At 26.8% G+C, this 17765-nt stretch overlaps 1 protein-coding gene across 7 annotated transcripts; it reads right to left on the minus strand.

Annotated features, from left to right (window-relative positions):
- Positions 1-504: 504 nt before the first annotated feature.
- On the minus strand, positions 505-13810 carry LOC111676777 (calcium uptake protein 3, mitochondrial). Of its 7 annotated transcripts, XM_046949153.1 has the most exons (12): positions 13791-13810; positions 13486-13732; positions 8292-8430; positions 8027-8137; positions 7886-7933; positions 7740-7822; positions 7010-7072; positions 5333-5416; positions 4465-4572; positions 3635-4040; positions 3398-3555; positions 505-620 (listed from the first exon to the last, which is right to left on the minus strand). In XM_046949153.1, the coding sequence occupies exons 1-12, from the start codon at positions 13793-13795 to the stop codon at positions 549-551; spliced, it is 1524 nt and encodes a 507-aa protein (XP_046805109.1). In that variant the 5' UTR covers positions 13796-13810; the 3' UTR covers positions 505-548. The 7 variants fall into 7 exon arrangements, with proteins under 7 accessions (XP_046805109.1, XP_046805115.1, XP_046805108.1 ...); XM_046949159.1 differs by lacking the exon at positions 5333-5416; XM_046949152.1 differs by lacking the exon at positions 505-620 and having other exon boundaries at positions 2814-3555.
- Positions 13811-17765: the final 3955 nt, after the last annotated feature.

Consider the following 17765-nt stretch of genomic DNA (forward strand, 5'->3'; position numbering starts at 1 on the left):
CAGTAGATGCAAAGTCCACATCGATTAACTCATTAGAACTTTGTTGAAGTTTTTTTTTCTATTTTTCTATTTATACTGCAATGATGTGTTTATTACATTATTATAAATATGCATTTTTTTCAACAAAATAACATATAATTAACAAAACAAAGACATTTAGTTATTAATGATATTCAAAATATTTTAGTTTTTAACATAATGATACATTTTGTAATAAATTATTTTCCACATCATATTTGTAATATGAGTGAGTTCATACATTAAAAGAATATTATATAACAAAGAAATTTGAATAATAACAAGATTGCAATATAGCAAGAGTTACAATAATAGGATTCGTTGAATCTTCTTGGCAACTCATTGAGCGCTTAAAATATAATTTTTAAACAATTAAATAAAATTTTAATTATATGGCAAGTTATACATGAATTAAACATTTTTTTAATTAATATGAATCTAAAAAAATTGTTATATTTTTTATATAAGTTTTAATTTGGCCTTTTGAAAGCTTCTTTCGTTTAACTAGTTTTTATGCCTTTTTTAATAATTTATCTATTTTGTTTCATTTCCTGTTTAACGCAAACTTTGAAAGCATCCCATCCTTCAGATTTGGCCACCGACTGTAAGTAAATAAATAAAATTCTTTAATCAAGCGAGTTCTTTTTTTGCTTCAAAATCAAACTGAATTAAATTATTAAATTTAAATTACAAATACAGCAGTTTAATTAAAAAATTATATTAAGTATAACTGTTATAATTATTTAAAACTTTTCCTGTTTAACCATTTTAAATATGACACTATCACTTACGTTGTGATCGAAATCCGCGTTAACATTCTGTAAATAATAAACATGTCTTTTTTGATTATCAAATCTAGGATTCAATTTATTTTAGTACATATTTTTTTAGCATATTATTAGTGTTGGCTTTTAAAATTTTTAATAATTTTGAAAATGTTTGCCAAATTAAGCCAAATGATTTTTTGATGAAACGATAAAAGCCAATTCTAATTCAAGCTCAATCTTCGGTTCGACGATAGTGGATGTAACCTTAAAGATTTGCCGAATGATTTTTTGATGAAACGATAAAAGCCAATTCTAATTCGAGCCCAATCATTGGTTTGACGGTAGTGAAACCTTATAGATTATTTTACGACGACAATGGAACCTCATAGAATAATTTATTTTTGAAGGCTTTATGGAAGAGAACTTTATTAATTCTTAAAATGTATTTTTAATTTTTTGTAACATTACGCTGGAATTTCAATTTTTGAAGTTTTTTCAAAACGTACTTGAGAATTAACTTCATTATTATTTAAAAACTACTTATTAACTTAATAGGCAATATATTTATCTGTTCTAGCTTCGTATGTTATTTTTTGAAACAAAAACAAATCAATAATTAAATATTATTACATATTACGATACAACCGTACAACACCGATTGTGAATAGGAGATTTGTAATGTAATGATGCAAATAAATTCCTTAAAGTTCAATTAAGATAAACATTTTTAGAGAATATTGACAATATTGGAATAATCATTCCTATTCAATATTTTTTATACAAATCGATTTTTTATCCATTTGACGACTTTGGTATTCTACATTTCGATTCAATTCTTCGTCACTAAAGTATTAACTTCCGAGCAAAACAATCTTGCATTGATGTAAAGTGAATTTAAGTTTCATGACTTCTAATTCTAAATGCTTTTCTAAGTTCAAACTTTTGACCAGTTAAACATTTCTTCAAAAATAAATTCAGTTTGTTAACTTAATTAAAAGAGATTTATGTAATCTTTTAAAATATTTTCTGTAAGGATATACGTTACAAGCAGCTAACTTTCCCTTCTCTGTACTTCAGTGGAACACAAGAATATACATTTGAACGCGTTTTCTATTTCGATAAAAATAATTTTATAAATTTTTAATTTTTTGACATTTTTTTTTAATTGATTCCATGAAGTTGTTTCGGAACTAGTATGTGTTCAATTGAACTAGTGTAGTAGCAATGTACAACTAGTTTAAAAGAACTAGTTTCTTAAAAACAATTTAGAAGTATTTAAGAACCACAACAATATTCTAATGGCGACACTTCTAGTTCCAAGGCTGTTGTTTAAGAATCTGAAGTGGTTCAGTTTTCACTCTTTCTAGAACTAGTAGTTCTTAGAACAAGTTCTAAAATTGTTTCTGGGTTTATATATTTTTTCTATATTTATTATAATATCTTCCAAAAATACATCGTTTTCGAATCATCGATTCTGTATTGGTCAGATTATTCGAAATTCTCACATAAACACATGATCTCACCCAGTCACACCGACATTATACGTGTAGTTGCTACAAAAACAACAACTGATTTGAAGTAATTGTAATTGGAAAAACTTCAATTACAATTAGGTAACAGTAATTGTAAATATTTATTGCTCAATTACACATTACACGTAATTGTTATTGACCTGTGCGAAAATGCATATGATGGGCAGTATGTTCAGTATACATAATAAATATTATGCGATAAACCATTTTGTAGTTTAAATACAACTAACAATATCTCTACTACTTTATTTGTCGTATTGAAAAAAAATAATAATAAAAAGTCTCTAATAATAATTTGTTGAACTGTTAAATGAAATAATAAAACTTAATATTAGTTACAAAAGCACACATAAGTTGTGACAAACATAAAAAAGAAATAAAGAACGTATAAAGCCAATTAAAACAAAATTATTTAAAAAATTTTAAAATAAAATAATATTTATTTAAGTTTTTTTTTTTAATAAAGCACATACAAAAACTTAAAATGTAAAGCCAGTGTTATACGAGTAAAAAAGATAAATTCTAGAAAAAATAAATTAAATAAGCCTTAAACTAAATTTATAAGTTAAACAAAAATAAAAATGATTAAAAAAAGAATACAAAATAGAGATTTTAAAACGAGTCATGGTGAGGTTTTATAAAAGAGATTATATGTTAAGCGAACGATAACAAAAACTAAAAATTAAAGCTTAAATATTATGGCTTATCAACGTCTTGCTACCAAAAAGGACAATGTGTTATAAAAACTAAGTATTTTGCAGAATATTTTTAAAATCTTTTGAATAAAAGGCGAATGGGACTTTTAAATGATGAAACAATGCAAAACTTGCACATAGATCCTTTTTGTCAGACAAGAAGTATTATGTCAAATTAATAATAATAATAAAAAAATAAAATACGATTAATAAAGACAAGGCACAGCAATATGCATTCGATTCGATGAATTCAAGGAATATCACTGTCATAGAAGAAAAAATCTAAATTGCGACAGACACGTCTTCGCCATACAGAAAACATTGGATATTCAGGTTCATCGAATTCATCTAACTCTTCATTATATTCAAGCATATGACCACTTACTTTAAAACCACGATGTAAGCGTTCTTTCATTATAGCAATAAATTCCTTATAAGACAATAAACCATCACCATCCTGATCGAAAATGGCAAATACAGTATCAATCAAGTGTTTGGACAAGGTATAGCCGGTACAAATTTTAACAGCTCTTGAAAATTCATCTGTAAATGACATTTAAGCATAGCATTGAGTTAATAATAAGTTCTATATATTATATATATGTATGAAAGTGTGTGTCACCTTTCGAAATAGCACGATCGGCTAAAGTGTACATACGCATAGCTATTGCAAAATCTTCCAGATTGTTAAGGAATCGACAAAAATCACGAAATTCATCAAATGTTATGCCCTGTTCATCCTTAACACGATCTAAAAGACGTTCCAAAAAACTATCATATTCATCCGTATCCAAATAGGTATAACGTAATAATATTTTGGCAAAATCTACTTCAGTTATGGCTTTGTTGCCTTTAGAGAATTCGGTAAATTCCAATTCTAATACTTCAGTTTGTAAATTGTCCATGAATTTATAGAAACCCTCATAGTATAAATCCTGATTGCCTTTTTTACCAAACAAATGGGTTTGCAAAGTTGTGTCCACTTTATGTTTACGCTGTAAACCTTCCTCATCATCGATATAATTATCCTAGTTATTACGAAAGAATGGTTTATTATAAATAAAAATCAAAAGTGTTAAATTATAAATAAATGAATTAGTTGACAATAGAATATTATATATTAAATATGGTTAGTTAAGTGATTAACAAGTTTGACTATGGATTAGAGTTAAAAGAGTTTGTTTAATATACAAAAATGTCGAAAAAGTAAATGATTTCTTGTGATTTGTAGAGGTGTGCTAAGGTTTTTTAAGCAAAGTTTGTTAAACATTTTTCAAAATTTAACTATGTCAGTCTTGTTTTTTTTTTGTATAATGCTAAAATTACTAAGCTTTTTCGACAAAATTTAAAGCATATTAAAAAGAAGAAAGAAAGCTTTACAAAAATTATTATGTATATTATAAAAATAATAAAAAGTTTCTTAAATATATTCCTATTAAAAGCAGTTAATACCTCTTCGCTTTCTTCATCACCATCTTTTTTAACTTGTTCGGATTCCTCCTCATTAGTTTGAGTTTTACCGCGTTTATCTTTCCAAGCTCCACTAAAAATGCGTTCCATCTTAGCACAATTATGTACACGCATACATACACACACAGTAGGGAGGTAATATTAAGGGGATAAATTTGTTTAAAAAGTTAGAAAGTACACAGTTAATAACAATGTTATACATATGTCACAAAAAAAGGATTTCAAAAAAAACTTAAAAAAAGTCAAAATAATTATAAAACATTTTTACAAAATAAGAAAGGAAACAGAAATAAAACTATTTAGAAAAAAAGGAACAAGGGTAGGATATTTTAGGTGACCTTAGAAATGAAATTTTACTTACAAAACGTATAAATTGTACGAATGTACTATGTTTTTCTTTTGTTGTTTTTTTTACTTAGTAAGAAGTCCTTAATAATTTAAAAGAAATGTGCAGCTAATTTTGTAGAACAAAACAAAAGCATTAAGAAAATAATAACTAAAGTTTAAACAAATGAAAAAAAATTTAATTCACATGCTGCTTTAAAAGAGATAAACTTAAAATACTTAAAACTATTTTAAAGCAGCTGCACAAAAAATAAACAGAAAAAAAGCATAACTTTTGAAAACCACTTGCATAAGTTACTGTTATGTTTTCAAACAAATGGTTTAGAAAAAGTTAAAGGAATTGTCAAATTGTAATTCCTTTAAAACAAATTAAAAATAAAACAAATTATTTGCTGGTAAATAAATAAAAATTAATTTAACAAAACTAGTAACAGAACAGAAAAACAAATTTAATTGAAGCCAATAAACAAAATAAAATAAAAAACGTTTAACCTGTTTAACTTACAAATGTGTTTGTGACCTTTTTGTCTTTCTTTTTCTTGTAATACAATTCTTTGGCTTGTTCTTCAGTGGAAACTAAACGTTTAAGCTAAAGTTTTTTCCAATATAGCAAACAAAATGATAATAATAAATTTAAATAATTGCAAAAAAATAAAATATTATGACAATCTATAAATAAATCTAATTGAAATGTTACAAAACCTATGCATATATCCTGTATTGGTAAGCTATATGTTTTGGATAATGTTTTTTTGTTATAAAAAATACATAAATAATTTTTAATTATTATATGAAACGATTGTAAATGAATAAAAATTAGCTTATTTAAAAAATCGACATTATTCACAGTGGCGGTCAACTAATTAGTAAAAAATATTAAAGTAGTTCAAAAAGTATTACACTATAATCACTTTGTGTTTATTTTTATACCCTACACCACTATAGTGGGTAGGAGGGTATTATACATTTGTGCTGATGTTTGTAACACACCGATCGATTCAGAATATTTTTTTTTTGAGTCGATTAAGACATGTAACCTAACCTAACCTACTTATACAAACGTATCTCCCGATTTGGAATTTTTATGCCATAATTTCAAATAAGTTTTATATAAGTATAAATGACACTGCAGATTTTTGTTATGATCGGCCCTTATTTAACCCTAGCCCCCATACAAACCCCCTTCAAAAAATGTCTTAAACGTCTAAAATTGACTTGTAACCATTTTTATCGCAATGAAACTCAACAAAACTAACTGTTATTTAAAACTATATCCTTTTCCCAAATTTACCGAGGATTGGCCCATGTTTGACCTATATAAAGCCTCATTAAAACAATTTTTGCTTAAATATTTGGAATTAAGGTGAAATTCAACATAAAAGTTTCTTTATGAAAAAATAAAATTTTTAAAATATACTCATGGTGTAGGGTATTATATGGTCGGTCACGCCTGACTATACTTTCCTACTTGTTATCTTCTCTGAAAGTACTGTAATTTTAAAGAGTTGTATACCAATACATTCACTTGGAGACTCAAAGGGTTCATTGTGATTGCCATTAATAAAGAAAAAAAACAAAATATTAGAGAGAAGACAGAGAAGTAAGAAAGAAAGAGAGAGAGAGAGAGAGTAAAAAAGTGAGAAGGTTAAGAATTTCCCCCATAAAGAATTACATAGAGAAAGTGGAAATTGAAAGGAAATCTCCATTGTCCGTCACCTGAAAAACCAAGATAATCCTTTGATGAAACCTAATATGTGGCCTAATTACATCCTGCAACATCTCCCATTTCATCGAGGAACCTTCTACTTAGCTATTACGGTCTCAGACTCTGTATTTTGGGACAGCAGCATAAGATATGCCCTATTGTTTCCGGTTTCTCTTCGTCCTCACGCAACCTACAAAAATCACCCCTAAAGGAACACTTAATAAACATCTTTTTACTCTTCCTGTCTATTCTTAATGTTATTCTTGTTGCTTTTGGGTTTAGTTTCAGCTGTAGACCGAATTCTAAAACCTAGGGAAAACTATTGGGGACAAAATATAGAGATTCATAATATTAACTACGCAAATTTTCCTAGGTTACGCATTTGTTTTAAAGTTTAATACTAGTATTTTTCAAATTTTAATGTCGATTTTTTAAATAAAGCATTTTTTCTCAAAAATAAAAAATAAAAATGCTTACAATGCGTCTAGTTTCCTCATCCAATTCATGTGAACGAAAAGAGCCACCCAAAATTTTTAAAATCTAAATTATAAAAAAAAATAATATAAAAAGATAAAAACACGGCATGCAAAAAAATTATAAATTAATAAAATCATAATATACCATTTTTTTAAACGTGCAACTACATTCAAATATTATTTTAAGATATTTTTATAATAACTGTGAAATGGGAACAATCAATACATAATTTATATTAACAAAATTTGTAGAATTTGTTTTAAATTAACTAAATGAAAACTAACAGAACTAATATAGATTGTTTGATAGCATACATGAAACTGGGGATTTTCCTAGTATTTCTAGAACTGGCTCTTTGAAATGATGTGTATTTAAAGAGCTTTCTAGAAAATAATTCCTTGGCACTTGACCTTATTGTAATAAGTTCAGTGGTTAGTTCTATTCAGGGCATAAATTGTAAATGAAAAAAAAAACTCTTCAAAAGGTCGTTCCAATCTTGTTAAAGACAATCAAATTCAAATCAAAAATACTTTTAAAATGCAAAAAAAAAAAAAAAAAAACGTTAGAAATTTCAAAAGATTTAATCAATATCATTGGATTTTAAAGCAAAGACTAGTCAGAAATATAAAAGTCTACAGAAATTATATTTTAAAAATTAAGTTTTTTGTAATAAGAGAATCATTTTTTGAATGTAGTTCACGCAAGTAATTATAATAGCAAAAAAGCTTACCACCAAAAATTCATTTTTGTCCACACGTTGATTACCATCAGTATCAAACATATTAAAGGCAATACGAAAACCAGATTTGGGTTCTAATAACAAAACACATAAAAATTTTCATTTTTACTAAATTTTCATAATTTAAAAATACTTACTAGTCAAAATAGATAAAAGAAACAAGTATTCCGTATAAGATATAATTCCTGAAATTATTTGAAATATTAAGAATTATTTAAATTACATAAATTGAAATCATATTTATGTATCGTCAGATTTCTAAATAAACATTTAGTTACCTTTATCTCTAAGAGTTCTAAATAATTGATTAGAGCCCTTCTTTAATGGTGGTGTTTCATCCTTAATTTTTGTTACCTCTTGATCGGTTAATATACGACGTTTGAGACGGGCTTTTGGAAAAATATTATAAATTTTTTTAAAAATCAGTAAGGTCCTATTCATAATATTTTTTTAAATTAATCAATGTTAAAAAACAATTGTTTAATGAATATTTTATTTTATAATGATTATGAATAAGCGTTTTAACTTTGTTTAAGTACTCACGTCTGGGTTCTTGTTCAACAACAGAATCAAGAAAATCTTGTGGTGTCATATACAATTGTCCATCATATTCCACCGAAGAGAATTTAATAAAACGTCTTTCTCGTGCAGTGAGTTTTACGGAAGAGGAAAGTTCATCTCGCTATTTAAACAAAAATATTAAAAATATTTCAATAAAATAAAATAAATTAAAGTAATAATGTTTCCAATACTATTAGAATCTAATCAGTGGAACATTTGTTAAAGAACTTTTACAGATGCTTTTATGTAACCAATTAAACATTACTAATTATCATCCCTTTGGAACTAGTTAAAAGAAAATCAATTTATATCTAAACGAAGTTCCATTTATTTTTTATAGTTTTGTATCACGAATTTTTCGAAAGATATACAAAGACAGATTTCTATTTCTCAAAATTTGTGAAATCTTAATAATATCGAACAAAAGTTGCTGAAAAAACAACCATTTGAAAAACTGTTGTAAAGTTTTTTCTTAACTTTTGGTATAATTCCGACACAAACAATACAAGCCATTTTTAGAACTATTTTAAAGTCCTTCCCCAGAATAAGTAGAATATGTTCCAAACCAAACCAGTATAGGCCATAATCATGAGTTGTACGATTTATTGTCGATGTAGCTATTATATCTTAAATTTATTCCTAAACAATCAGATTTTGCTAATACTTAATACAAAATATTTCAGAACAACAGAATTTATTCTGTAAAAAAAAATCTGCTTATTAATTTTAAATAATAAATATCAGGTTTCATATTAAATATTCTCACGGATATAATTTCTTTAAGTGCGCGGTGTTTATTCAACAGAAAACTATAAAGAATAATAACAATAAAAATAGGAAAAATAATCATAAATTAAGTTGTAGAGTTAACAAATCATATAACATCAAAATAAACAAATTGGCCTATAAATTATCAGTTACGAATTACAAACAACAATAAAGAAATTTGATACAAATGTTAATTTAAATGGCGCCAAATATCCATAATAAGATACAATAGACACATGCTTCAATAATCAACTGATCGAGTGAGTGCCTGAACAATCGTCATTCGCTTGGCACTAAAATCGACTACTGCAAATTATAAGTTAAATACATAATAATAATAACAACAATAACAAAACACCCACCTGTGGCTCAGAACGTTTAAATGTTAAACATACTAAACAACAACATTTGTACTGGAAAACATACATACATACAAACGTATCCATGTAACATTTAAGAAAATGCCACTATCAACAAAATAAATCACAAATTCATTTAAATATGTCTACAATATTACGAATAATTTTACTTGCTATATTTACGAGAATTAACAAAACAAAACAAAAATAAAAAATGGGAATAAAATATGAAGGAACAGATAAAAATAAAACAGATAATATCGGTAGCAGTACTTTGTATAATAATGATCGTTATAAAACACAAGAAGGTGGAGTTTAATGCAAAAATACTTAACTCCAGACTCCTTGTGTTTAGGGCAGACAATTGTTATAATGTCTTTTTTGTTATTTTTATGGCATATTTTAATAATGTTTGTACAATTGAAATGACTGACATAAATACAATAAATTTTAAAATATTTCATGACACAATTCCATGATGTATGACTTTACGATTGAATTGTAGGTTGCAAATGTTGTATGATTGTTGTTTGTTGAATTGTTTTTAGTTTCTGAAGTATTTGCCAGTAGCTGTGAAAAGGATGATGTCAGTTTTATTAAGGTTTCTAGACTTATCTATCTGAGTATGTGTGTGCAAATGATGTTGTTATCTTTCATCTGGGATCGTATACAAAAATGTGATATCAATCTTATAACCCAATAGAGATAAGTGCAGTAGGTGGCAAATTGTGTTTAAAATCTCAATAAGATATTCGTCTCTGTTTTGATCTTAATATTGAATAAAATTTGGCTTAATAAGAGCTTAAGTTTGAGGAAGGTATCCTTGTTAATGAAGGTAATTAAGTCAATAATCTTTAGATGTTGGCAAATAAAGTATGTAAAGAGTTTCGTTTCAACAGTCAAACGGATTTTATGGTATCTAGACTTTTCTATCTGTATTAGGACAATTATTGAATATTTTTAAACAAGAGTAATAAAAACATTCTTGTTTTTATACATTACATCGTAAACATCTTTAAGGTATCTGGAAAGTTTCATAGAATTGGCATTCATATAATCTGTTGCTGTACTATTCCAAATTATTGAATCACATTTGCTTATCGAGTCCTGTGAATCCTTTCTTAGATTTAAACTATATATTTGCAAACATTGGTCAGACAGAGTTCAGAGCTTGATCTTAATAGTATGGAAAGTTCTGTAAAACCCCCTATATGTTATTACTATAGACTAATCTTTGGAAAAATCAAAAATTCTACCAACTATTTCTATTGCAATATGGCCGAAATTAAACCTAAAAGCAACCAGTATACTACAAGGAATGGACAGGAAGATAAGGACTTTATTAGGGGTAATAACTGGTCACTGCGCATTTGGGGCCTTTAAGGGTCGCTAACACGCAGGATTTTTGTAGGTTGTGTGACGACGAAGAGAACCTGAAAACAGTAGGGCATATATTATGAGTACAGAGTTTTAGACTGAAGTAACTAGGTAGAAGATTCAACGATAAACTGGGAGATGTAGCAGGTTGTGACTTAGGCGACATAATAGGCTTCATCAGTTATTCAGGTGAAGGACAATGGATATTTCCCTTCCATTTCCACTTTTTATGTAATCCTGTATGGGCGAAAATTCTTACTTTTCTCATTTTTACTATCTATCCTACTTTTCTGTCTTTTCTCTAACATTCTTGTTGTTTATTCTTCATTAAAAGGAATCACAATGAACCCTTTCGGTCTTCGAGTGTATATACGAGATGGGTATACAACCCTTACAACTAAACTAAACTAATCAATTATAAAACCATATTATTAATTTTATCTAAGAAAATCATAATTCATCATTAGAACATAAAAACTATTATTTTGAACGAAAATTATTAAATCTCTGTGTGATTTTTTTGACTTGTTTTTTCCAAAAAAAACCTGGCGCTCATTTAAGTTTTTTCCAGTTTGTTAATGTTTTTGTTTTAGTTGTAATTTAATATCAACAAAGTATCATGAGTTATTAGTTGAACCAAGTGACATTCAGTCAGAGACATAAGTACGCACTCATGCCGTGAACCACACACATACGATCATCAGACAGACCGACAGTCAGACAGTCATACAACAATCACCGCTAAATAAGATTTTGTCATTTAGATAAGTTACAATGAAAAGTTTGTTGGCTTTTTGTTAAACTCATTGTTGTCAACTTTATTTTAATTTGTTTTTGTTTTATTAGTATGTATTTTATTATATATGTGCTGGTGTCTGGCAACAAGCAACAAACGCAACAATCTCATCATAATTATAAACGTTCACCTGGTTTTTCACTTTTTTGTCAGGTGATCATATGATTATGAACATTATGAAATTGGTATCGTCCGTATAGAAATGCAACACTCGTTCATTCGTTTTCTCATATGCGTGAGTGAATTAGTGAATGGATATGTTGATTAAACAATAATCATATGTAGCTGAATATTTAAATCTATTAGTTCTAAAAATACTTAAAAACACTTATGCTTTTTCATTAAAAAACATTGAAATACTTCAACGTAAACATATCTCAAAATTATAAAAAACTAATTTTATTAATTTTAAGGCCATTTTGTAATTCGATATGTAAACTAAATCGTTTGTTAATAGTTTATTCTTAATCGAATTACAAAATACCCTCCTGTTGTTTTCAGTTGTCATTGTTGAATTTATAAATGAAGTTTAGTTTCCCAAATTTATTCTTAAATTCTTGAGACTTTTATAAAATTTTCAGTTTCTTCCTGTATGTCTCCAAAACTTCAAGTTAAAAGTCGCATATCTCAGAAACTTAGTATGGACAACTTTGACATCCATGGGCGGAATGGCTATAGTGGGCGTAACATCTTTCTTATGTAAACCAATTGTCGTTGGCCCCCATATGAATATAATGATCCGAGTCTCAATGAGGCATTGACATCGCCTATATGAATTACATACAAAATTTCGTATATCTCTTTGATAGTTTTTGATAGAAAAATATTATTCAAAATTGTAAAGTGTTTTTTATTTACATAACTTTTATGGTAACAAAGCACACTGGATACAGCTAGTACCTATATTAAGAAGGTTTGTTGAACCAACTTAAAAAAATTGTATTCAACCTTCTACATACATAAAAACTGTAAAAACCTTTAATACTAATTGAATTTAATCACGAAAATGTGTGAAAAAACAACACTTCTATTGTATTATTTGACAATATTTTTACACATATTGAAATTGTGTTAAAATTATATTTAATAAGTAAATATTTGTTTCAAAAATAATATTAAAGAATAAAAACATATCGAGGTACTTTATTTAAAAAGTGTCTATATTTTCCCTGAAACGTTTTGTATATAGGTATTTTTTTAATTTTTTTACTTTTAAATCAATAATATATCCTTTTCTGCAATAGATAAGTTTTTCATTAAAATGCCTATAAAAATAATATTTACAAGTCATCAATTCCTAGCAAAGTTTACTGATCAAGAAAATCGAAATAACATATTAAATTATGTATGAGTTAATCTCATTATCATTAAAATTTAAGAAATACTATGTTGATAGATTGTTTATTTTTTAAATATTTAAAATAAAATGATGTCATAACTTCAATATCATAATTATTTCGAGAATATGTATTAATTAAGTTCTGATTCATCATGATTTTTAATTCTCTCCTAAATGTTGTAAAATCTTCATTGAATATATTTTATGTTCTGGCAACACTGATGTTAAATAAAATGTAAACAAAAAACATCTGTTGATAACAATGAAATAACGAGAAACAAAATAAAGAGAATATTTCTCTTTACAAAATAACGTAAATAAATAACACGAATAACGTAACCAAATGAAAGCAGTGTCAAAACATTGCTAAAAATAGATAAAAGAAAATTTCACTTATCCAGACAATATGTATTGACTTTTCCACAAAATTTACTTCCACTAGCATTATATTCATAGGAATCTTTTGTTCCAACACTTTCACACTCATTTTAACACACAGTAAGATGAATATAAAGTTAGCCAATGTAATTTAATTACCTTAATGCGTTTAATATTAAATGCCTGAACAGTATTCGTTTTGGTTTTAACTAAATTTGCACACACAAATGCGGTCACACCGCCACCAACTATTAGTAAATATTTTACATAATTTTTTCTATTTTCTGCATTAAAACGGTAATTATTATAATTTCTTTGAACTGGTCTTAGATTTTTTGTTAAATTCACTAAATTCCTCGTCACAAATAATCTGCTGCAAACGTTAGTCGCCATTTCGAAGAAGAAACTGAAAATAAAAACAACGAAGATGACAGAAGCAAATAAAGTATGACAAATGGATTTACGTCATTTCAGAGATGCCATATTGTTGTTATATTTCTCAATTCAACAGTTGTATGCGAAGGTAGCTGTTTTGTTTAATTTGATTTTTAATTTGTTTTGTTTGCTAAACGGTTTTTAGTCTTCAAATTTCTTATTGGAACATTTCCGCTTTCCAAGTAAAACTAGCAATTGGTTTTATTGTTTATTCAGTTGTTTTTAATTTACCATTTTGTAATTATTTGTACATAAAAAAGTTTTTTTTAATAATATTAATATTTTTCTATAAGTAGTTGTTTATGTACAGAAATTAATTTTTAAATTAAATATGTATCTAAAAAGAGATTTATGGCTTATATTTTTGGTTTGAATACATTAAGGTGGTCATTTTTATTAGAAATGAACAATATATATAAGACATTTTTATACCCTACACTACATAATTGCGGAGCGTATATTGGATTTGTACTGATGTTTGTAACGCATAGAATAAATGGTCCTATACACAACTTAAAGTAAAACAATCAGCTCAGAATAATTTTCTGTGTCGAAAACAACATGTCTTAATGTCATAATTGGTTTGGTACACGTATTACAAAAATATCTTATAATAATGAATAATTATCGCAATAATTTTAAATCCATCGCTTTTAATTGTCAAATGAAACCTTTTCGTCATATTTCTTATAACCGTTATGTCTCTAATTTTTTCTGTTACATAAACTTACTTAAATTGGGGCGGGATTCTTACTCCTCAGTTAAACTAGACTTAACTTGCTGTTAGATTAAACTCGGAACAAATTTAGGCGGACTTTAACCGATGATTGTGTTTTTCAGTTTTAGATTTAAGCTCAGTTAACTTTGTTAGTATTGCCTACTTTTCACTCAAAAACATAAACAATGAACAAATGTCTTTTGTAAACAATACTTTTGTAAAATGGAAAATTTTGGAAAAATGTTAAATAAACATTTAAAACATTGCTGAATAAAACAAAACAATTCAGAAAATTGTAATGTACTTAAAATATTAAGTTTTTGTTCTTCTGAAATCATTGATTTATTGTTTTTGTTAATTGTGTTTTCTCACTTATAACTTAAGTTTAATTGGCCAATTACACTCAGTTAAACTAAGATAATAAGTAACTTTACTGATAACTGAAAAACACGAAAAATATATTAATCCAGGTTTAACCAAAGAATGAAGATTATCTTTATCAGAAAAACTCCCCCTTAATTAATCATCTAAAAACGATTTGTTTCCTTTGTATACTTTTTTTATTCGAGTAGTCGACTAAATTTTAAAAATTACTCGATTATTCGAACGAATTAAGAATAAACGTTTTTATTCGAATAATTTATTAATATATAGTAAATAAAACTTGCAAAACACATTAAAAATCTTAAGATACGATACATAGTTCAATCTCAACCTATTTTAAATTTCTCAGTAGATTTTGGTAACATTAAAATTTTATTCGAATATTCGTTTATTCGAAAAAATTTCAAATTATTCATTGTTCTAAATTGCAATTTTTTTTATTCGTATTTTATTAAATACCGGTGCTATGCAAATAATTCAGAAACGATCCATATGTATATGTAACGGGAATATTTTAAAATGAACAGGAAATATATATTGCATTTCTTGATTAAGTTTAAACCACCTCCATTGGCCGCTTAAACTAGCAAACAATAGTAACTATCTGAGTGCTCAATAATCCTTAATCCTTCACCTAAATATTAGCCCTTAAAACTTATATTTGTAATTTTAATATATCTCTGCATTTTATGATTTTTTATTTTTTTCGTAAAAGGTGTTCTAATTAAAAATTGGAAACAGAAAGTTCTCAAACTAAAAAAGTTTTCACGATCAGTAGAATTGCCTAATTCGGCCTCTGAATGACGATAGCCAAATATCCCGTTTCTACAACACATTCGTAATTCGTTTTGACAGTTCATCGCCATGTTGTTTTTTCATTTATTCATTATTTTTTTTTTTTGGATATTAGTATACGTTATTTTAACAAATTAAACAAAAAGCAAATTATTTCCTATTTATTTGCATTTTTTTGCAATTATACAAACCATCAAAAAATATGAGGTATATTGTTTTCGTCATTCAGTTTGTAACGCATCGAAATATTCGTCTAAGTCCCTTAAAAGTATATATATTCTAGGTCCTTATTAGATTCAATCATGTTTTATGGAACATGAATCTCATTGTAAAATTTTATAAGGATCGGCCCATAATTGACCCGTCATATAAAGTCCTCTTCAGAAAATGACTTGAAAGCTCATAATTGAAAAAAGCAGTTATATTCAACATGAAAATATTTTATAGGAACCTAAATATCTTTGTCAAATTGTATGAGGAATAAAAGGTCCCCTTCAGAAAATTAAAAAGTACAAATACAACGCTGACACTTGACGCAAATATGTTTCATACAATCCAAAATATCTACCAAATTTTTGGAGGATCGGTTTGCAATTGACCCTAAGCCCCAATTAAGGTTCCTTTCAGAAATTCGACATACATAAATAAGTTTGTTATATGACAAAATTTCTCTGTTAAATTTTATGAGGATTGGTCCCTTATTGAATCTACCCCCTATATAAAGTCCCATAAAACGACTTCAAGGATCATTACAGCAATGACACTTGAGGCAAATATGTTTTATACAATCCAAAATATATACAAAATTCTTTGCGGATCGGTTAATAACTAACCCTAAACCCATTTAGAAATATAAAATGTTTGTGTGCGAAGAAATTCCACATAAATATGTTTCATACGAGCCACAATCTCTCAAATTTTATGAGTATTAATACATAATTGCCCCTACCCCCATATAAGGTCCCCTCCAGCAATTAATTTTAATGCTCTACTGGCTTAGAAACAAGTTTATACAAGACAAAATCTCTCTGCCAAATATTATGACGATTGGTTTATAATTAACCATTACCCCTGAAAAATGCAAAAGAATTGGATATAACTGAGTTTATTACAAGTCATAATCTCTCTACCAAATCTTATGACGATTGGTTCACAATTTATCAGAAAATTACTTGAACGCTCATTAATTTCGAATAGTCAAATTCAGTATGTATCACAAAGAATAAACAAGAAGTGAAACGCTGTCATTTTTTTACAACAATAACATTACGCTCTTCTCACAGACGAGTGCTGTGTAAATCCAACACATACGTAAAAATTGTATTCTCTCTCCCAAAACATCTGAATTTTTTCGCGAAAATTTGAGGATAATAGCACTTTGAAACATTGTTGATCACTTAACATTATATTTTATAATTTTTTTCCAAAATTTAAACACATTTAATAGCCCGAAAATAATATATTTTTTACAAACGAAAAAAAAATATTTTTTGTTTTTTGACATTGAATTTTTGTTGTTTGAAATTAAAACTAAAAAAAAACAATGTTGTAAATATTCGTATGGTAAACGAAAAAGATATTTCAAATAAATAATTTATTTTTCAATATTATAGATTAAAAAACAAATAGACGTGTTTATAAAATGTTTATAGATAAAATATGTGCAAAATATCTTAAGAAACCTTTCAAAGTATAAATTGAAATGTAATAATTTTTTTTCAATATTTTTCAATACTATTTTTTGCAACTATGCTGACTTGAGAATTCTACTAATACATTCTTAGAGTTAGGTACCGGATGACAGTAGACTTAGGTACTTTTGACAACAGTTTCATTTCTTATTTATTCTTTAATGTATCATATAAATGAGAGGACCTAACACAATGTAATTTAATTTTACTGCACAAAATTTGATGGTGGGTATAGAAGATTCGGCATGGTCGAATATGCATTTCTCACATATTTTTTCCATCGGGTATAGAATTAACTGGTTATAAGTTTAAATGCAATCGAATAATGGAAAGCCGTAAAAGAATTCGATTAATTATCACAGAATTGGTTAAAATTTTAAGTTTTTTAAAAACTATGTTCTTTCATTTTTTATATA

This window comes from Lucilia cuprina, chromosome 4 (assembly GCF_022045245.1).
Source record: "Lucilia cuprina isolate Lc7/37 chromosome 4, ASM2204524v1, whole genome shotgun sequence".
NCBI classification, from domain to species: Eukaryota; Metazoa; Arthropoda; class Insecta; order Diptera; family Calliphoridae; genus Lucilia; species Lucilia cuprina.